The sequence below is a fragment of the Bufo gargarizans genome, chromosome 2 (assembly GCF_014858855.1).
Source record: "Bufo gargarizans isolate SCDJY-AF-19 chromosome 2, ASM1485885v1, whole genome shotgun sequence".
In the NCBI taxonomy this organism is placed as follows: domain Eukaryota; kingdom Metazoa; phylum Chordata; class Amphibia; order Anura; family Bufonidae; genus Bufo; species Bufo gargarizans.
This window is the reverse complement of record NC_058081.1, coordinates 324,080,356-324,103,256: the sequence shown is the minus strand read 5'-3', so window position 1 is coordinate 324,103,256 and position 22,901 is coordinate 324,080,356. Positions and strand designations below refer to the sequence as shown.

The window sequence follows — 22,901 nt, the reverse complement described above, 5'->3', positions numbered from 1 at the left end:
CTCATTACATAAACATTCAGAAGAAACAAGAGATCATATGGTGCAAGTGTAAATATATATACGGTTAAGGCTACTTTCACACTAACGTTTTGGCTTTCCGTTTGCGAGATCCGTTCAGCGTTCTCACAAGCGGTCCAAAAAGGATCAGTTTTGCCCTAATGCAATCTGAATAGATAAGGATCCGTTCAGAATGCATCAGTTTGCCTCCGTTCCGCTCTGGAGGCAGACACCAAAACACTACTTGCAGTGTTTTTCTGTCCGTCCTGGGATGCGGAGCGAGACGGATCCGCCCTGACACACAATGTAAGTCAATAGGGACGGATTCGTTTTCTGTGACACAATAGAAAACTGATCCGTCCCCCATTGACTTTCAATGGAGTTCATGACGGCTCCGTCTTGGCTATATAAAGACATAAGACAACTGGATCCGTTCATGACGGATGCATGCGGTTGTATTATTGTAACGGAAGCATTTTTGCAGATCCATGACGGATCGGCAAAAAAACTCTATTGTGAAAGTCTCCTTAGTGAGTCTTTACCTTACTTATCTACCAGGATACCTAGCCCTGAATCCGGGTAGCAGCCAATGGACATTGTGACGGGTCACTAAAGACCTAGTGCCAACCAGATAGCACAAAGTCTACAGTTTAGTACAGTCAATTTATTTTGAATGAATAGATTTAAACATGTAAAAGATAATGTGATTATTATTTTGTATTTGTTGGTTATTACAGTCTCCGTGAAGCGATGGACTACAGCCCCCTCTTAGGTCACTGAGACGTGTACAACGCCTTATATGTGTGTATAATGTTGTTGCTATAATTGTAATAAAAATCTGAAGATAAACTGAGATATAAAGGACTTGAAATCATGCAGACACTGATATTGTAAACTATAGCTTGTATTCCTATACGTGATTATTGACCTTCAGAAAAGATTAAATACATTTCCCATTCTTTTCCCAGTTGGTTTATGCTTTCATGTGATAAGGTTACAGCAAGTCATCCGCAAACCCGACATGCAGGGATAATATGCAGCAAACTGGAAACTTTTTCAGAATTATTTAGGGCGAATTCATAATGAATAATTTAGACCCAGGATAAAAAGAGCTAGAGTAATAAAAGGGAAAATGGTCAAGTCAAATGTTCACTGGAAATGTGCTTTCCACCTATTGAATTTTGGGACTGCAACAATAAATGCCACATGAGGAGGTTACACATATCAGACCTGCTTATAATAAGTACCAAATGTCTACCCTTCCATAGCGTCCATTAGTTTAGCTACCCCAGCGGACCTGCAGTGTGGCTTTCTAACCATGGTTTTATATGACAAGAATAAACACAGCTGGTGCTGGGAGATGAAAGAGTGAGGATCATGATGAAAGAGCATAACGTTATGACACCAAAGCAAACATATGTGATGCATAAAGTTCCCACTGTAAGCACTTCACGCAAACAGCCTCAAATTATATTGACGTTGCGTCCGATTTAGATCAATGCGTCAGAGCCCATTTACATGGGCCGATATGCAGGGAAATGATTGGGAGTGAATGGTTTCTTCATGATCATTGTCAGCTCTTTAAAAGTTGCATTTACGTGAGGCAATCGCCTTTGTATGGGGATGAATCATAGATACTGCGATCATTCATCCCCATACACATTGGAAAGGTCATTTATGGAGAGTCTTTATGCTTGTCTTTTGCCTAAAAAAGTCAGTTTTTCTGCCATCCCTGCCACTGTGGTGTGGCTGGGGTGGAACTGGGGTCGGGCATCAGCCCAGGCAAATTCAATAACAGTTACGCCTGGAAACTGGCATAAACGATGACTGAAAACTACTCCCGTGAGGGAGTGGAGTCACTTTCACTCTAGGTGCACAGACTGACGGATATGCCTTATTCCACTGGCAGCGCGCACCGGCATGAAACACAGATTTTTGATAAATGGGCCCTATTGTTTTTTTCTGCTGACAAACTATGATTTTATGCACTGCATATATGATGACTTACCCAATAAACAAGCATTTTTCTAGTTTGTCAGTTGCACATTTACATGGGCAATTATTGGGTAAAAAGCATTCATACATACATTTGTTCCTGATAATTGACCAGATAACATACCCAAGTAAATGTGCCCTTAGCTAAGTCAACAAACTCACAATTTCACGGATATTGGTAACAGTCTCTGCTCACAATCTATACACCAACTTAACCTATTAGTATGTTTTTGGAGTGTGGGCAAAAGCTGGGCAAACATGGGGATAAAATACAAATCCCAAGCAGACGTTGCTCCTGGTCAGACTCAAAACCAGGACCCCAGCGCTGTAAGGTAACACTGCAAACCACTAAGCCACAAGCCTGCCCTGTTGACATACATCAGTGATGCTCAACCTGCGGCCCTCCAGCTGTAAAACTACAACTCCCATCATGCCCTGTTGTAAGTTGATAGCTATAGGCTGTCCAAGCATGCTGGGAGTTGTAGTTTTGCAACAGCTAGAGGGCCGCAGATTGTGCATCCCTGACATACATAATGGGGGAGATAAGCTAATGAAAATGTGCCAGAACCCTAGCAACAAAAGAAAACTGGTGTACATGCTTTGCAACACATTTATGGTTTCAAACACAATTAAAGGGAGTCTTTCACCTAATCTGAGCATTTTAGACCGCTCAGATCAGGTTATAGACTCTTTAACCCTCATTACGATCATACCTGTCTCTTATGTGTCCCTTGCCCAGATAATGAAAATAGCACTTTTTAAACTTATGCAAATTACCTTCTGCAGGTGCCCAGGGGCGGCGTTACTGGGCGATGTGCCCAGAAAAACACACCTCCAGCCGGCGGACATCACGAGCGGCACCAGAGGACGGCGGGCTGGGAACTGGCCCGCACCTGCGCACTGCTCTGCCCATTATGGGCAGAGGAGCATCCTTTCATATTGCGCATGCGCCGGCCGGCTGTCTTTAGTTGGCCGGCGCATGCGCAATATGAAAAGCTGTTCATCTGCCCATAATGGGCAGAGCAGTGCGCAGGTGCGGGCCAGTTCCCAGCCCGCCGTCCTCTGGTGCCGCTCGTGACGTCCGCCGGCTGGAGGTGTGTTTTTCTGGGCACATCGCCCAGTAACGCCGCCCCTGGGCACCTTCAGAAGGTAATTTGCATACGTTTAAAAAGTGTTATTTTCATTATCTGGGCGAGGGACACATAAGAGACAGGTATGATCGTAATGAAGGTTAAAGAGTCTATAACCTGATCTGAGCGGTCTAAAACGCTCAGATTAGGTGAAAGACTCCCTTTAAATACTTTTGAAGACTGGTATTTGGAGTAAACTTAGACAACAAATAGGTGGTGTGGCAGTGGAGCTGCCAGAGGGACACGTGACGGCCATTGAAAGGGTGTATCTCACCCAGAGGAGCTGGGGTACCGCAAGGCTGTGTGTTGAGCCCTCTCCTTTACTCCCTCTTCACAATGACTGTAAACCTATTCACAATACCAATACCATTATAAAATTTACAGATGACACGACCGTGATAGGCCTAATCTCCAACAATGATGAAACAGCCGATAGAAAAGAGGTTGAGAACCAAGAGAGAAGGAGTAAGAACAACAACATCGTACTCAATACCAAGAAAACAAAGGAGCTAATTCTGGATTTTAGGAAGAAGAAACAAAATGGACACCAATTAGCATTAATGGTGGAAACATGGAGATAGTTCAAGGTTTCAGATTCTTGGGAGTTCATTTTAGTCAGGACCTGTCATGGATAAAAAACACAACAGAAATTACCAAAAAAGGCCTTCAGAGGCTTTATTTTCTGAGGAGTCTGAAGAAAGCACAACTCCCAAAACAGCTGCTTGTCAATTTTTACAGGCGCACCATAGAATCTGTTATCACATACTGCATTACAGTGTGGTACTCTGGCTGCTCTTCTGAGGACAAGAAGACCCTCAAGCGCATCATCAGAATGGCTGGCAGAATCACTGGTACTCAGTTACCATCACTGGATGACATCTTCACTGCTCGCTGCAGCAACAGGGCAAAAATTATCTGCGGGAATCCAACTCACCACGGCCACAGCCTTTTCATTCCCCTACCCTCTAGTAGGCATCTTAGAGCCCTACATGCCCTCACCACTAGGCTGAAGAACAGCTTTTACCCCAAAGCAATCAGTCTCCTAAATGCTCAGAGATTATTGCCCCTTCCTAGGATAGGGCTCTTTCACACTTGCGTTGTCCGGATCCGTCGTGTACTCCATTTGCCGGAATTACACGCCGGATCCGGAAAAACACAAGTGAACTGAAAGCATTTGAAGACGGATCAGTCTTCAAAATGCATTCAGCGTTACTATGGCAGCCAGGACGCTATTAAAGTTCTGGTTGCCATAGTAGTAGTGGGGAGCGGGGGAGCAGTAGACTGTGCGGCTCCCGGGGCGCTCCAGAATGACATCAGAGCGCCCCATGCGCATGGATGACGTGTCCATGCGATCACGTCATCCATGCACGTGGGGCGCCCTGACGTCACTCTAGAGCGCCCCGGGAGCCGCACGGACGGTAAGTATATTGCTCCCCCGCTCCCCACTACACTTTACCATGGCTGCCAGGACTTTAGCGTCCCGGCAGCCATGGTAACCATTCAGAAAAAGCTAAACGTCGGATCCGGCGATGCGCCGAAACCACGTTTAGCTTAAGGCCGGATCCGGATTAATGCCTTTCAATGGGCATTAATTCCGGATCCGGCCTTGCGGCAAGTGTTCAGGATTTTTGGCCGGAGCAAAAAGCGCAGCATGCTTCAGTATTTTCTCCGGCCAAAAAACGTTCCGGTCCTGAACTGAAGACATCCTGATACATCCTGAACGGATTTCTCTCCATTCAGAATGCATAGGGATAATCCTGATCAGGATTCTTCCGGCATAGAACCCCGACGACGGAACTCTATGCCGGAAGAAAACACAAGTGTGAAAGAGCCCATAGAAACTACCACAGACTGAAAGTGACTGCTGCATTTATGACCTCATGATGACCTCTTGTCTGCAGTGGTGTCTGAATCAGTATATTATATATATATATATATATATATATATATATACACATACACATACACACACACACACACACACACACACACACTCACAAGCACTTCCTACTTTGCTCTTGCTATATATATGCTGTGAACTGTGAATAGTAATGCCTTCTAGTGCAATGTATTATTTTTTTTCTAGTGCAATGCTTTAGTTTAAATGTCAGTTCTTGTTCCTCTGTCCATGGCACCTAGGATTGCTCCAAACAACATTTCATTGTATTGTACATTGTATTACATTGTATTGTACAGTGACAATAAAGGCATCTTATCTTGTGTATCATCCAGCATCAGCTTCTAGTAAAATCTGGCACATTTAAAGACATAGGGTCATTTATTAAGACCACTTTTTGACGACGGTCTTAAATACCCTGGAGCTTGATGGAGTCTTAATAACCCTGGAGTTATATACAGATGCCGGCCTAAACCTATGTCAGCTCCCTTGATTTAGATAATTTTCTGTGCCGAAAACCGGCATAGAAAATGATAAATGAGACAGGCCTGCTCCCCCCCCTCCTTTTTTTTTTTTTAGAACTTGCGTACTTGGCATGGATGGGGAAGAAGTTGCAGATTCTGCCGCAATTCCCATCTGCGACCGAATCTGCAACAGATATACGCCAAAACTGGTGTATATCTATTCATAAATGATCCGCATTCTACCTAGGTTTACACTGTCTGACTTTTAGACAGGATTAATAAATGTGGGCCAATGATTCATTGAAGACCACTGGTAAATACATTACATAACCAAAGCTGCTAAAAGCTGGCTAGATGACTACCATATTTTTCGCCCCATAAGACACATTCTTTCCCCCAGGGGGAATGCCCCTGCGTCTTATGGGGCGAATACTAATGAGCTCTTCCATTATGGAAGCGCTTCCCGGTCCTCCGCTGTCGGCTGTGGCTGTGCACAGCGTGAGGACTCTCTGTGACCTTCACACTGTGAACGTCAGATCACAGCACAGCCAAGGAGGAGAAGGAAGAGTGCTAGAGCAGAGGAGCGGCAGCGTCTGGAGCAGGAAAGGTAAGTGTTTATTTTATTTTATTAAACATGAGGCAATGGGGGCTGCTGGGGGTTAATACGAGAGGCAATGGGGGCTGATATGAGGCAATGGGGGCCAATATGAGAGGCAATGGGGGCTACTGAGGGCTGATATGAGGCAATGGGGGCCAATATGAGAGGCAATGCGGTCTACTGAGGGCTGATATGAGGCAATGGGGGCTGATATGTGGCAATTGGTGGCTTCTGGGGGCTGATATGAGGCAATGGGGGCTGATGAGAGGCATGGAACTCTTATCTCAGGTCTGATTGGGGGTCATTCAAATTGGGGTCTGAGCTGAGGTCTGATGTGAGTTCTTGTTGGGGTCTTATTAACATTGGGGGTCTGATTGGTGGTCTGACCTGAGGTCTAATGAAAAACATTTTTTCTTATTGTCCTCCTCAAAACCTAGGTGCATCCTATAGGGCGAACAACACGGTAAGTAACTAACTGGGCAACTGCCTACCTACAGGAACTGCTGCCAGAGAAGAGAATGTTCCCTGCTCTCCAGGCTAGGAACCAGGCTGGGTGATGTAAAATCTTAAAGGGAACCTGTCAACGGGATTTTGTGTATAGAGCTGAGGACATGGGTTGCTAGATGGCCGCTAGCACATCTGCAATACCCAGTCCCCATATCTCTGTGTGCTTTTATTGTGTAAAAAAAACAGATTTGATACATATGCAAATTAACCTGAGATGAGTCCTGTCCCTGAGAGGAGTCCAGCGTGAAGGAGCCCAGCACCGCCCCGCATCCTCAGAATCTCCTCCTTGTTCCCCGATGTCAGAAAGATAGAGCGCCGCAATCTCGTGATGCGCGAGCTAGTGTATGTGCAGTTTGTTCCCTGAGGCTGATGCCAACACAGGGAAGGAACACTATGACGACACTGCGCATGCGCTAGCTCTAGCTTTCTGACGTCGGGAGCAAGGAGGAGATTCTGAGGATGCGGGGCGGTGCTGGGCTCCTTCACGCTGAACTCATCTCAGGGACAGGACACATCTCAGGTTAATTTGCATATGTATCAAATCTGTTTTTTTACACAATAAAAGCACACAGAGCTATGGGGACTGGGTATTGCAGATGTGCTAGCGGCCATCTAGCAACCCATGTCCTCAGCTCTATACACAAAATCCCATTGACAGGTTCCCTTTAAGATTTTACATCACCCAGCCTGGTTCCTCTCCCACTTCCTTCCCTGGAGAGCAGGGAACATCCTCTTCTCTGGCAGCAGTTCCTGTAGATAGGCAGTTGCCCAGTTAGTTACTTACCGTATTGTTCGCCCTGTAGGATGCACCTAGGTTTTGAGAAGGACAATAAGAAAGAAAAAAATTTCATTAGACCTCAGGACAGACCTCAGTTTTTTTTTTACACAATAAAAGCACACAGAGCTATGGGGACTGGGTATTGCGGATGTGCTAGCGGCCATATCCTCAGCTCTATACACAAAATCCCGGTGACAGGTTCCCTTTAAGGCAGGTTTAGACACTCCAATGTACAGCCAATTGTTGGGAAGTAAGCGTTCCTTCCTGACAGTTGGCTGCTCGTTCAGTGAAGGAGGCCGCTGCATTTAGATGCAGCGTTCTCCTTCACAGTGCGAGTATGAGGGATGGCTATTGCAATCGCTCGTCCCTATACAGAGTCATTGTTCCCGGTTTAGCTGGTGCCCAGAAACAATTACCAGTGTGCCTGCACGAACAACAGGATCACCTGATGAACAAGTGTTTTGCTCATTCATCGTTGGCACATTTAATCGGGAAGATTGTCGGGAACGATTGTTCGCATGAATGTTTATTCCCAATAACTTGCCCGATTATTGAGCAGTGTAAATCCACCTTTAGTCCACACTACCCAATCTTGAATCCTAGTCTACTGAGTGATCCACTTAGAAATGATCAACTGGGTAAAATCAGTCCAAATTCTGCTTATTGATACATGCGCTACTGTATGTGATACACCCGTCGTACAGGTGTTTGATCTTTTTGGCAGACTGCATATGAGAAGCTCAATTTGAGGATTTTTTTTAAAAAAAATCCCCTTTATGTACATTGTCTTGCTTTTATCAGTAATCCATTAGAAGTTAAGTTTTAAGTAGTTTTAAGATGATAACTTCCATTTTCTGCGTATTGCTAGAGGGTGAATGCAACAAAAGAGGCAAAATCTCAGATGAAATAGGAGACACATTTTGAGCACGTCTGTTCATCAATTATGTGTCAGACGTCTACCTTAATCTCTAACACAATGCACACATTTCTTAAATCTAACAGAGGTTGGCCACTATGAACTGGCTGGACAGAGAAATTCAAGTAGCTAAGGAAATTGCCCATTCTTACGGTAATTGCCTGTGAGTATGATTATAGAAAATAGCACGCTGTTCCAAATTTGAGGGCAACCAGGGGTCCATGGAAGACTGTACTTAAGTATATATATAGAATGTCTGATTAAAGGGTATTATGTAGTATGATCTCACTACTAGACCTCAGCAGTACAAGATGGGGTTAATTTCTATATAAATGCAAGTTAAAAAAAAAAAACACATCTGGACACAATTTACAATGGCTATACAACTGAACACAGGATAAACAGAGTTATAGGGGAAATGCACTTTCAGTAAAACCTATCACCAGGGGTAAATGCAGCCACATTTCCACTAGAAAAACCACAAACAATATTAAGGAAAATTCCACTGCTTTTTCTAAAAGTACCCAAAACTTGACAACTAACAATATTGGAGCTACATAAGTTAGTTTGTGACTACGCAACTCTCTAGTGGACCTTCTTTTTGGACTGTAATCAATAAAGCTGTAAGCAAACACAAACTGCTGGCAGACCTCCCGCTGACTTTATATCTTCATCTTTCATCTTCTCAACTGTTTTATACACAGCAATACGAATGTAATATAGAATAATTTTATTACCACAAATAGAAATGGCCCAAAGAGTTCAATCCCTAAGGGGCAATTCAGAAGAGGCCCCATCGAGCCTAATGTAACCAAATTTACTATAGAGTGATGCATAAAACTCAAATATTATACTTGTGAATAATATAAATATGACAGAAGATGTTAGAATTAATAAAATATATTATTTAATACATCTCTGCTTTTCATAATGTTAATCTTGATAGAAATGAATGATAAAAAGTAAACTGAAGATAATCTTGCCCCTATTGCCTATCATTCTGCATGATCCTGGAACAGAGGAAAACCTGCAGAGAACATTAATGGTCTGATGAGCTGGTCTGTTTCCACCTTTGGCTGGTGGTTGGCTGGGGGACCTGGGATTAACAATATTTTGTCCCAGGGCAGAGAAGAGGGAGGCTGCTGCTCCTGCCAGTAGTCTTCCAGACAGACACAGGCAGCTTGATGGAAGAAGGGGGCCATGACTGAGCTCTTGGGACACACAGAGATGTTTTATCCATCTATCTATCAATCTTTTTTTGTATATTGTATGTTTTTTTTGTTTCTTTATGTCTGTGCAGACTTTTTTATGTATATAAAAATGCTGTGACATAAATGACCCGTACCCCACTACATGCAGTAATCATGGCAATCATGCACTCACCAAGACTCCAGTATAGGGGCAGAGTAAATACGGGCAAACTATGATGGTCCAACAGCCACCCAGCAGGGCAATTGTTGTACCTTGTAAGAGGTTTATTCCCACATGGTCATGTTGCAATTTTTGCCATTCAACCTAACGTGAAAAAATAGAACTGGGCATAAAAACTCTGCAACAGCCAGAAAAGTACAAGAAAAAAAAATGCATCGTAAAAAAACTTTACTGTTTCTAGATAACTGCTGGAAAATAACCTGGTCATGAATTTTATTATTATTTTTTAATAGTTTTATTATTAATAATAATAATCACAGTCTTCTCCACAGATATGTGATCCTATTAATTTCGGAGTTAAAATTATAATGACACTAAATAAAAGCACACTAGTCACATTTGAAGACAAAGGCACAAGAAAGGAAAGAAAAGCCTAAGCAGGCATGACTGGTACAATTAACAACTGAGCACCGCACGGCCATAGTGAATGCTATTTTGGGGGGCACATTCCTTGCGATTTCCGACGCTCCATGCATCCCCGGGTTACAGAAACCAAGCCATTCAGAATGCAAACTGGCTGCAGTGGTTCTATCGGAAGTAAGTAGAGCACAGTGTTCCAACCAACACAGCTTTTCACATCACCAATAGGGAGAGATGACAGAGTCAAACAAGACGCTGGAAGGAGAAGGAAGAATTCCAAGGAAGGCACGGCCCTGGAAACCCCATAATGCGAGCCTTGAGGGTGCATTGTAGTGCTCATTTGAATGCATGTCTTAGCATGTGAGATAATGAAAAGAAACAAGTTAATCTGCTGGAAAAGAGCTGAGCATTTCAATTAGAAACCTCTAATGAAGAAAAATAAACAGGAAAAGTTAAGAACCACACTGGGAGCTCTTTATTTTTAACTTAAAGGGGTATTTCAGTTGGTACAAGTTACCCCCTATCCACAGGATAGGTCCTGACCTGTGGATAGGGGAAAACTTGTACCACCCAGAATAACCCTTTGACCACTTAAGGTAACTACAGTAGCGTATGGTCCTTTTACACAGGCAGAATGGTGCTTGTGCTTGTTTAACCCAGTGGTGCCCAACCATTTTTTGTCTGAGGGCCCCACTAGACTTAGTATTAATTTTGCGGGCCAGAACCAGGTAGCTTTGCCAGAAAGAAATGCAAACGCTGTGAGGGAGCACGTGTGAGCATTACTACTGTGAAGAGGGCACATATCTGGGCATAACTACTGTGAGGAGGCACATACATATCTGGGCATAACTACTGTGAGGGGGCATGTGCGAGCATTACATCTGTGAAGAGGGCACATATCTTGGCATTATTACTGTGAGGGGGCATGTGATGTATACATGTGTGTAATGTATGTAATTCAGTATGTGATGATCACACACTGCACTACATACATTACACACATGTATACATCACATACTGCGCTGTCACCTTCTTCTGCAGGTCTACCTTGATGTATGGTCTTTAGGCTTCAGTCAGATCCTCCACTGCCATGCTTGCGTCGTGTGCCTGACACCACCAGGAGCTGGCCCCTCCTCCTTTCATCTCCCGCCGGCTTCTTCTACAGCAGGGGCGCTCTATCGCTCCAGTGCCCGCCCAATCTTACCGATCAGGGGCGTAGCTAGAAATGACTAGGCCCATAGCAAAAAAAATGTATGCCCCCCCCCCCCACACGTACCTATCGGACCTCCCACCCCAACATCCCCCCCCCCCCCAGTGTCATCCACAGATTTCCCCCCCCCCCCAGTGTCATCCACAGATTCCCCCTCCCCCAGTGTCATCCACAGATTCCCCCTCCCCCAGTGTCATCCACAGATTCCCCCCCCCTCAGTGTCATCCACAGATTCCCCCCCCCCCTCAGTGTCATCCACAGATTCCCCCCCCCCTCAGTGTCATCCACAGATTCCCCCCCCCCTCAGTGTCATCCACAGATTCCCCCCCCCTCAGTGTCATCCACAGATTCCCCCCCCCCTCAGTGTCATCCACAGATTCCCCCCCCCTCAGTGTCATCCACAGAATCCCCCCCTCTCAGTGTCATCCACAGAATCCCCCCTCTCAGTGTCATCCACAGAATCCCCCCCCTCAGTGTCATCCACAGATTCCCCCCCCCCCTCAGTGTCATCCACAGATTTCCCCCCCCCCTCAGTGTCATCCACTGATTCTCCCCACCCCCCCCTCAGTGTCATCCACTGATCTCCTCCTCACCACGAGCCGCTTCCTAGCCAATTTATTCACTGCACTTGCCTCTGCGAAATTGAAGAGAGGCGCCGTAATCTCACGCAGGAAGACAGTGCATGCGGACTTCGATGCCTCTGCCAGTGCGCCTGTGCGAGATTACGCCGCTTCTCTTCAATTTCACAGAGGCAAGTGCAGTGAATAAATTAGCTAGGAGGCGGCGCTGGGCGGGGAGATTGCAGGCACCCTGCACTGATAAAGTCCTGGTACTGTGCGGGCCGCAGGTTGGGCATCACTGGTTTAACCCCTTCCCAACCGGGCGATTTTCAGTTTTTTTGCTTTTTTACATTTTCACTCAGTCTTTCCAGAGCCATAACTTTATTTTTTTCCTACTTCCATTCATATAGCCATACTCTGACTTGGTTTTTGTTTTGCAGGACAAGTTGTACTTCCATACGATGTAGTGGTTTTTATGGCTTCCCTGTGCGGTAAAACTGACCGGTTACCTTCATTCTCTGGGTGAGTACCATTACAGCGATACCACATTTTGACAAAAAAAAATTCTTGCGTCTTAATAATGAAAACAATAAAAATAGAAACTCTGGAAAAAAAATGTAAGTGATAATTACGGTATGTTTGTATTTTAATAGTACATGCATTTTGGGATGCAAATGATCTTTATTTTTTATTTTAATTATGGGGAATGGGGGGCGATTTGAATTTTGATATACAGTATTTTTCTAATAATAATAAATCAATTGATCTGAGTGGGCTATTTAACACACACGGTTCATCTTGCTTTTTTTTTTTAAATGCTCACACCTTTCTATTTCCCATGATAGGTCTCTCTGAAATAATGGCTACTACACTATAAGAATGGTGTTAATGCTGACTGGTTTCCATCAAGTGGAATATCCATTTACAGACACTTATCACTATAACCTGATATGTGCAAAGGTAAACTGATGTAGTTTAGAAGAGACACATAGCATGCTGGTGAGAAGAGGATTGAATCCCATGTGGTCTGCTGAATCACACTCATTACCAGAAAGGTCATATAGAAATACACCTATAAAATTTAGAGGCTCTCTCTACCTACCGACTGGACTGTTAGGGCTGTTTCACACGAGCGGATGCCGTGCGTGACATCCGCTGCGCGAATGACAGCCAAGACCCAATGCAGACTGCAGAAGCACGGAGCAGTAACATGACTGATAATGCTCCGTGCCTCTCTGTGATCTCTTTACTACGAAATCACAGTGAGATAAAGTTGTCGCCGAGATTTTGTAGTAAAGAGATCACAGAGAGGCACGGAGCATTATCAGTCATGTTAATGCTCCGTGCTTCTTCTGTCTGCAGCGGGTCTTGGCTGTCATTCACGCAGCGGATGTCAGGCACGGCATCCGCTCATGTGAAACAGCCCTTACTCGACCGTGCATTCAATGCTGAAAATCAACTAATGTGATTGGTCAAAGCTCTCACTAAACACTTCAAACTGTTCAACTTCATAGACATTCAGAAATCACCAACAAACTAAATACCATTTAATTTAAAGGGGCATTTTATTATACTGTGAAATACATGTATTTTGGGCTAAAAATAATTTTTTAAGTGGTTTGATTAAATATGTTCAACCGTTTTGCAGCTTCTATCTCCCGCCACTCTTGTGTTTTCCTAAGTGATCAACTGAGCTCAATTATTGAATGCATAAAAGATGAAACATTAGAATGATTTTCAGCCAAAAATGTATACCATATTTTACACCCTATAGGACGCACCTTTTCCCCCAGAAAGTGGGTAGAAAATGTCAGTGCGTCTTATAGGGCGAATATTAAGGAGTGCTTCCATTATGGAAGAGCTCATTAGTACAGGAGGACCGGGAAGCGGTGAATGCTGCGCTCCCGGCTCTGTACTCACTGCTTCCTGGTCTTCTGTCTGATCTCCATTGTGCTGAGACTAGTGCACAGCGTGAGGATTTTGGCACTCTGTGACTTCACGCTGTGCAGCGTCGGTTCACAGAACAGAGCAGCAGGAAGAGCCGGAGGAGCTCCAGACCCCTGGAGCAGCGGCCGGAGACTAAGTTGATTTATTTATTTATTTTTGCCTGATCTGAGGTCTGAATGGGAGTCTTAACATTGGAGGTCTTATCTGAGTGTCTAAATAGGGGTCTTATTAACATGGGTAATCTGATCTGGGGTCTGAATGGGGGTGTTATTAAAATTGGGATTTGAGGTCTAATTGGGGGGTCTTAGATCAGATACCCATGTTAATAAGACCCCCAATCAGACCTTAGATCAGATACCCATGTTAATGAGGACTGATTGGGGGTCTTATTAACATTGGAAGTGTGATCTTATTAACATTGAGGGTCTGATCAGAGGTCTGATGAAAAATATATATTTTTTTCTTATTTTTCTCCTCTAAAACCTAGGTGCGTCTTATGGGTAGGTGCATCATATAGGGCGCAAAATCAAGTACATTTCAGTAAAAAAAGGTGCTATTAAGGTTACATTCACATATGTGCTAGTTATTTCTGTTGTTCTGCTCTGTTACAGAAGCAGAACAACGAAAATAGCAGAAGTGCCGAATCTGGCACATAACTGAAACCAATGGAGCCAAATAGAGTCCACTGATGTTAATTTTTTTTTTTTTTTGCGGGAACAAAAAAGGTTCCACATGAAGGGTTTTTGGTCCACTCTTTTTGGTGGAACCTGCGACAGACTCTGAACGATGCCTCCAACGCAAATGTGAACATGACCTAACACACTGATTCTAGTCCAGAAAAGTAGAAAACTGTGACAGATGATCATTACATTACACATACATAGAGGGATGCTGGAGGAAAACATAGTGAATACCTTCTTGAACATCCTGGTGGAGTCTTCGCTGATCTGCATGAAGCGCATTATAACATTGTTTAAGTAAATGTCACTCAGTGTTGCGTGATCTTTGCTTTCCCTTCTCACTTGGTTCAAAAGTAAATACCAGCAATTTACCGGCGACAGCAAATTCTGGTCTTTCCTATGAAGAAGAACAACACAGAATTAGCAAATAGGACAGTAAGGAAGTGCAAAATCAATCGGAGGATTCAAGCCTCAAACATGTGAGGACAGCCTATGTACTGAGGAATACACTGGAAATCGGTCATCATTCAGACTGCAGCTGTTATTCTCTATTCTGTACAGACGGACTGACTATATTGTGATAGTCACCGGATTACTGGGGTACACAGTTTGCTAGGCAAGAAGGCATTACGTTTTTGGTGCTTCAAGGAATTCTCCATGACACTTAAAAAGAGATATCCATACAAGTATCATTGGCTAGGGGCCCCACTGATCACTAGGTTAGGTGTCCTGAGTTCTTTGCTCTGAAGGAGTTTGAAAAGGAGTGGAGGTCATGCATGCACCCCAACGCTCCATTCAATGTCTAAGAGACTGACGGAGATAGCTTAGCACTGTAATAGGCTATATCCACTGATCCTGTAGACACTGAATGAAAGCAAGGCCTACAGTTGCTCCAAACTCCTCCTCACTGTTATTGCTCAGTGAGGTGGAACGCGGTCTAGGGAATTCCATCTTGATGACTAGTGAGGGGTCCCTAGCGATCATACATTTATCCTGTGGCTATCCATTTGGGATAACCCCTTTAACACACATTTCCAGTTTTTTATTTAGAAATGGGTCATAATATGCCATATATTGTCACATATAAAAGACATGGAGAGCATGGAAGTACCTGGATGCAAGTGAGTGACCAAAGAGCTCTTTAAAAATTGGCTAAGCCCGTAACGGAACATTCATAAAATATACATGTATGTAACGGTCCTCAGACAGATTATCAAGAACAAAGCAGATGTTCCTGATATCTGCCTGATCATCAGTGGAGGTGATGGCAGCACTTACCTTTGATGTACCGGGACAAGCGAACAATACAGCCTTTTCATGTCCCATAGAAAATGATTATTTCTGGGCAGCAGATCACCTATTAGACTGCTGATCTGCTGCACGGGAATGAAGATGTTACACAGGCCAATTATCGGGGATGAGGATTTATACAAACGCTCATCCCAGATAATCTGTCTCACAATCAGACTCTAAATCATTTCTTTATACAGATTGACATATGACTACATTTAGAAATATTATTATTATAGTCAATGGGGACGGAGCGGTGGTCCGGCGGCACGGCGAAACAGCGGAAGGACGGATCCGACAGGGTGAACAGCCTGCCGGATCCGTCCTGCCGCAAGTGTGAAAGTACCCTAAGAGGAATCACTATGTTTTGGAAAAACACTGATGAAAAAAGGAAATCCAGCCTAAACAATCTTCAAACACAACAGATGCAAATAACAAAATCACGTTGATGTAGTCTGATCTCACAGCACCATTGATTTCCAGAATAAAAGGGGTTTATAAGGTGAAAACTTCACATACCGTCCTAATCTCCCTGTCACCGATTTTGTAAATATTTGTTAAAGGGGTATTCCCTTCTCAGAATGCATCCCCATGTTAAGTCATACATGTCCAATAGGTGCAGGTCCCACCACCGAGGCCCTCACGTGTCTCACCATTACAGTGAATAGAGCAAGCATGCTCTGCCACCACTCGATTCACAGCAGCCGCAAGATGGGAGTTACAGAGGTGGGACGTGCACCTATTAAACATTATGCCCCAGAAGTCCAAGATGGGAATATCTACTTAAGAAAATGATGGCAATATTTCAGCAACATCCATAAAATATGCTTTCCAGAGTTCCATGTAGAAGACACCAAAAAAGCCGTGTGCATTCCACATTTTATGGAACGTCTGGACCATAATAGAACAGTCCTAACCTAATTTTTGTTGGGACAAGGTGACAAAGTTTATTTTTTCTGTTACGGGGTTCATCGCATAAGAGATATTTTTAAATATTTTAATAGTTCACACTTTTTCGGGCGTGGCGATATGTAATTTTTTTATTGTCTATATATTTTATATGTAAAATTGGGCAAGGGAGCAATTTAAACTTTTTTTTTTTACTTTTTATTTAATACCTATTAACCCCCTTAGGGGCTAGAAGAACCCTTGTCATATTCACCCTAATAGAGCTCTATCAGGGTGAATAGGACTTCACACTCTCCCTGCTGCTCTGTGCACACAGCAGCAGGGAGCCGACTATGGCAGCCAGGGCTTCAATAGCGTCCTGGCTGCCATGGTAACTGATCGGAGCCCTAGGATTACACTGCTGGGGCTCTGATCGGAAGCTGCCACTGCCACCAATGATAATACTTGGGGGATGGGGGGTTGGTGGCGCACTGCACCAGCAATAATTATACTTTATAATACTAATACTATTGTTTATACTTAATACAAACGCAGGTTGTCATGCGGGTGCCGGACATCCCATAGCAAGCACCGAGCCTCTATGACTGCGCGCTGCGATCCACTGCTAATAACCCCTCAGATGCCGCACCTGGGGGGTTAATAGCGGCGGATCGCAGCGCGCAGTCATAGAGGCTGGGTGCCGGGTATGGGATGTGTCCGGCACCCGCAGCCTGCGTTCATAGTCATATTATATGTAGTGCTGGCCAATCACAGCGCTCAACTCATAGCCTGAGAGGTTTTTTTTTCGTAAAAATCATAGGGACGTCTGAATGGAGCCTTACAGGGGGGTGATCGGGATATCTATATGGGTGATCACCCCTTGTCATTGATCACCCCCCTGTAAGGCTCCATTCAGACGTCCGTATGTGTTTTGCGGATCCGATCCATGTATCAGTGGATCCGTAAAAATCATACGGACGTCTGAACGGAGCCTGACAGGGGGGTGATCAGGGAGTCTGTATGGGGTGATCAGTGGTTCATAAAGGGTTAATAAGTGACGGGGGGGGGTGTAGTGTAGTGTAGTGTTTTGTGGTACTTTACTGAGCTACCTGTGTCCTCTGGTGGTTGATCCAAACAAAAGGGACCACCAGAGGACCAGGTAGCAGGTATATTAGACGCTGTTATCAAAACAGCGTCTAATATACCTGTTAGGGGATAAAAAAAAAAACATCTCCAGCCTGCCAGTGAGCGATCGCCGCTGGCAGGCTGGAGATCCACTCTCTTACCTTCCGTTCCTGTGAGCGCGCGCGCCTGCGTGTTCACAGGAAATCTCGGCTCTCGCGGGAGGACGCGTATATGCGTCCACCCAGAAGAGCAGGGCCGCCGGCAGGACGCAATCCTGCGTACGGCGGTCCTGGAGCGGTTAAAGGGAACCTGTCACCGGGATTTTGGGTATAGAACTAAGGACATGGGTTGCTAGATGGCCACTAACACATCCGCAATATCCAGTCCCCATAGCTCTGTGTGCTTTTATTGTGTCCAAAAAACGATTTGATACATATGCAAATGAACATAAAAGAGTCATATCTTACTTGTGTGACCAGAGAAGAGTCATATTTTCAAGCTCTGACTCATCTCAGGTTTATTTGCATATGTATCAAATCGGTCTTTTACACAATAAAAGCACACAGAACTATGGGGACTGGGTATTGCGGATGTGCCAGCGGCCATCTAGCAACCCATGTTCTCAGCTCTATACCCAAAAGCCAGGTGACAGGTTCCCTTTAAGCATAAACGATATTCATTGGTGGCGCAGTGGCCATAGCCCCTCCCCTCCTCCTCCCTGCTATCACCCCATTGGTGGCAGCAGCAGTACAGGGGGAAAGGACTGCCTCATTCTCCCCTTTGCTGTTCACAAGAACATGGCCGCGCTGACAGCAGCGCGTGCCATGTCAGTAATGTGAAAGCAGCAGAGATCTAGGCGCAAATTGCGACAAGACTACAAAGTCTTGTCGCCATTTAGCAATTCTAGGTCGCATTTGCGACCATTTTGGTAGCCATCTGGAGCCCTGCATGAGCATGTAGCCTAAATCTGTTACAAGATCAGGAAACCTTCCCAGAAGATGGAAGTTGTCATAAAAATGCACCATTACCCCATGGCTTTGAAACTAAATATTAAAACACACAAATATCAATGTTCACTTTTTACCATGTGGTGTGAATGTAATGCAAACGGATCACATGCGCATCTCAAACATAGCTAATATTTACAAGAGGTAGCAGAGTGCCCGCAGCTGTAAGCACTAGCGATATGCCCCCATTGTCTGAGATGAGACAACCCCTTTAAGTAATAACATTATTAAAATAATTGAATATCATCATGCTGCAGTAGCAGAACTCAATCCCTGCTCAGGCGCCACACATTTGGGGCTCTGGCAATATGTAGTTCCAAACAGTGCCTATATCATCTGCAAAAGATGTCAGCTATATATCCAAGCTGACGGCAACAACTTCAGTCCCCAATTTTTAACCTCTCAGCGGCCAAGGTCAGCAGCGACTCAAGGTTAGAGTGGGAAGGGGTTCCCCTTCTGCAATATTACAAGAATACATTATATCAGAGAACAAATGACCACATGTTCAAGTTTCCAGGTCAGAATAAGAATTAAATGTTTAATGAAAAAAAATCAAAAAAAAAAATCCTTGATTTCCCGTTACACCATCATAGGAAACAAAAAAATAATAATAATAAAAATAAAAAAAAACACTGACAGAATTGTGCAGAATAAAATTAACATGTCATGCATACCGAATAGGGAAAACTATGAAAACAAAATCTTCTTATTTTCAATTCAACCTCCTATCAAAAAAATAAGCTTGCCCGGTATAATATAAAAAAATAAAATAAAAAAAAAAGGAAGTAATCACATTGCTCCTAGTTTTACTTAGACCGCCTTCACCCCTGTCAGGCCTCGTTCACACTTCAGTGAATTATAAACATCTGATGTCAGTGTCCTCCATGGACAGCACACATACTTCTTGATCTTAAAGGGGTTATACAGAAATGGATAATGATGACCTATCCTCAGGATAGGTCATCATTATCACATCAGTTGGTGTCCGAGTTCCAGCATCTCCACCGATCAGCTGTTTCAGGGAGCTGCCACGCTCACGGGAGCTCTGGTGAGCACAGCTGGCACTAAGCAGCTCTCCAAGCACAGCGCTGTACATTGTATCTAGAGGATAGGTAATCAATATTAATGGCCAGATAACACCTTTAATGTGTTTGTTCACACATGGGTTCTGTGTGAAAGTGGACTTACAGTGCACCACCTTGAGATGACCATCCCCTTAGCCAGGCCAGATTTCCTGTGACAGATTTCACGTTCCACCATATATTATGCACACCAGCTTTATTCTTTCAGAAGACCACTTCTGGGTGGTTGTCTCAAAGAGTTTTCACAGTACTGTGTGTATTATTCACACACTGCAAGTACTTTTGAAAAATATCACTTCCTAGAGAGAGAAAATGAAACAGATTTTCTTTCCAGACAGTTATGTCACCGTAGTAAGTGAGAAGAAAGTCTGAGAATGTGCCATATGTCCTAAAACATTATTACAGGCACAACATGGAGCGGAAATGAAAAGCCTTCTGCCAGGCTTTGAGCCAGAGAACTATCAACAGTCAAAAACCAGCAATATACAGGGCAAAAAAGGGCAGATACCTGTTTCATAAACAGCCGTACACTGGAGATTTGTGTTGAGCATTATTACAAGTGAGTGCTCGTAGAGCCAAGCGCTTCCAGATACATCTCTTTTGGAATACTCAAGAAGACTCTTCAAAAAAACACTACAGGAAACTGGTTCTGACCCTGCTGCCCTTGTCTGTACTATCAAGTGGACAGCCATGGTCAGACAAGACGCCACAATAATGAATTCACCCTTGACTTGATTCCTCGTGGTCTGCAGAACAAAGCAGCAGGAGCTTAGGTCATGTTCTTGAACCAGTGTTTGGACAGCTGCTTAGCTTTGTCTTAATAATGTAAAATGGCTTCCAACAAATAGTTAGAGGTTATGGTGGAAATTTTTATGTTAGTGTAACATAGGTGAGAAGGTTTTCTGGGTGGGCATTAGTCATTATTTCACCATCGAGGGCAAGTCGAAGCACAGCTGCCTGGCTTTCTATGGCACAACTGCGTTGACACTTTCCATTCCTCTTATCTTTCAGAAGAGCAGAAAAAGGAGGAGAATAAAAACTGATCGGATTTATTTTGAGCATCCAGCTGTGATCAGTTTTGTCAGACATCAGTTATTTTTGACAGGAAAAAAAACTACAGCAGGCAGGATTTTTCCCCCGTCCGAAATAACTGATGTCTAACGGAACTGGTGCAAACTGATCACAACTGGTGCTCAAAATAAAATGGAACAGCAATTTTTTTTATTTTTCTGTTCTTTATGGATGCAAATTGAGCACAATCAAACAGGCGGTTACAACTGATCAGTAATTCTTCATTCGCATCTGTGGCAAGAGGATCCAGCTGCGTGTAAAATTTTTGTCCGGGCAAAACCCGGCATTTATGTCGGAAAGCAGCCAGATCCCATTGTAGTCAACAGGGTCCGGTGGTGCTTGGTTAAATCCAGCAATGCCTGCCAGAAATAATCACTGGAGATGTGAACATGGCCGTATTTTTCTGAGGGCTCAGAAGAACAGAAAGCTGGATGCAGATGTGAACAAGCCCTATTAGTATTGTTTTTATAAGGATTTTTGGCAAAGAACCAAACATGACATTTAGCACATAGGTCACCACACAGAATATATGTCTAATAAACTATGTTTTGTCTATACGAGAGTTCAGCAACCTCCGACACTACAGCTGTGGTGAAACTACGACTCCTAGCATGCACAATTGCTTGTCTGGTCTCAGATCTCCCATAGAAGTGAAAGGAGCATCCTGGGAGTTGTAGTGTCACCACAGCTGGAGTGCCAGAGGTTGCTGATCCCTGGTCTATAACATCTGTTTGTTCTTTCTTGTAAGAACAGTGTTCTGTCATTATTATAAGGAATACGATGACTAATGACAATTATATGTTGTACTGCAGGATCCTGGAGGATAAAGTGTTGGATTGTTGTTATACTTTTTCTACTGTATTTACAATACAAAATTAAAAATAGGCTTTGAGTAAATAATCCCGCTACCGAAATTTGTGCTTTTTCCGACTATAAAAAGACTTTAGATGGCAGAAATGATGAAAGATGTCACACCAACCATGACACTATCCTACTGCTGACTTGTCACACTTGCTTACACTACTGACTTGCATAGAAGCACCATCACTCAATGCCACTTGTGGAATAAATAAAGTATTAAACACATAATAGACGTGCAGGCGATCAGAAGTGAAATCTACAGCTAATTTTTTTTTTCTAGTTTGTCCCAGTCCCGACACACTCCTAGAAGTAGCAGCCCGATCAATGGACAGTCAGAAACAGGCGGCAAACGTGGTCGTCACGAGTAAGTAGATGGCATTAAATAATCATGGGATCCTTAGACACTCTTCTCGATGTCTTTGTAATTTGGAAGGAGCCTTGTTCTCAAAGGCATGTTCTCACAGATGAGCTATATGATAGCTGCCCCAGGTAACCAAAGATTAAAACAGCTAACATCTAGTTAAATCCTTTTAAGCCAGCCCCAAAGCTCCAGACACATTACTGATCATTTAACGCACCACTCCACCTAAAATCTACCTGCACAAGACCCAAAGGGGGAGATTTATCCTCGTGTGAAGGAACACTGACTTAGTTGCCCATAGCAACCAATTAGATTTAGATTTTTATTTTTTTATTACTTTCACATCTGCGTCCGGGTGTTCTGCCCAGCAGTTCCGGCAGATAATGAGAGGAATCGGCCAGACAAAAACTGTTGCGGATCTCTGCCGAAGCCATTATAGTTAATGGGGTTTGGCAGGAAGGTGGCAGTATCTGGCAATGCTGGATCCGGAGAACATTGGCAGGCTGTTCTCTACCGGAACAGCCTGCCAGAGGCTCTGTCGCAGATGTGAAACTTGCCCAATATTAATATAACATAGTATATTAATATAACAATAACGTAATTTCATAGTGAAGACAGTTTTTAATAAAACAGACATGTCAGAAGTGGTGACAAGTCCGCTTTAAAGGTGTTGCCAACCCCTTTCAGAATGTGGCCACCGAGGCAGTCTGCTGATCGTTCCGGGTCCAACTCGTGGCACTAACAGT

General features: G+C 43.8%; 1 protein-coding gene across 2 annotated transcripts in view; it reads right to left on the bottom strand.

Moving 5' to 3' along the window:
• The window catches only part of SRGAP1 (SLIT-ROBO Rho GTPase activating protein 1), a 234,171-nt gene that overhangs the window by 146,012 nt on the left and 65,258 nt on the right, over nt 1-22,901 (bottom strand). For both annotated transcript variants that reach the window (XM_044280541.1, XM_044280542.1), the window contains exon 3: nt 14,705-14,867. In XM_044280541.1, the coding sequence (XP_044136476.1) occupies nt 14,705-14,867 (163 nt within the window). The remainder of the gene's footprint in view (nt 1-14,704; nt 14,868-22,901) is intronic.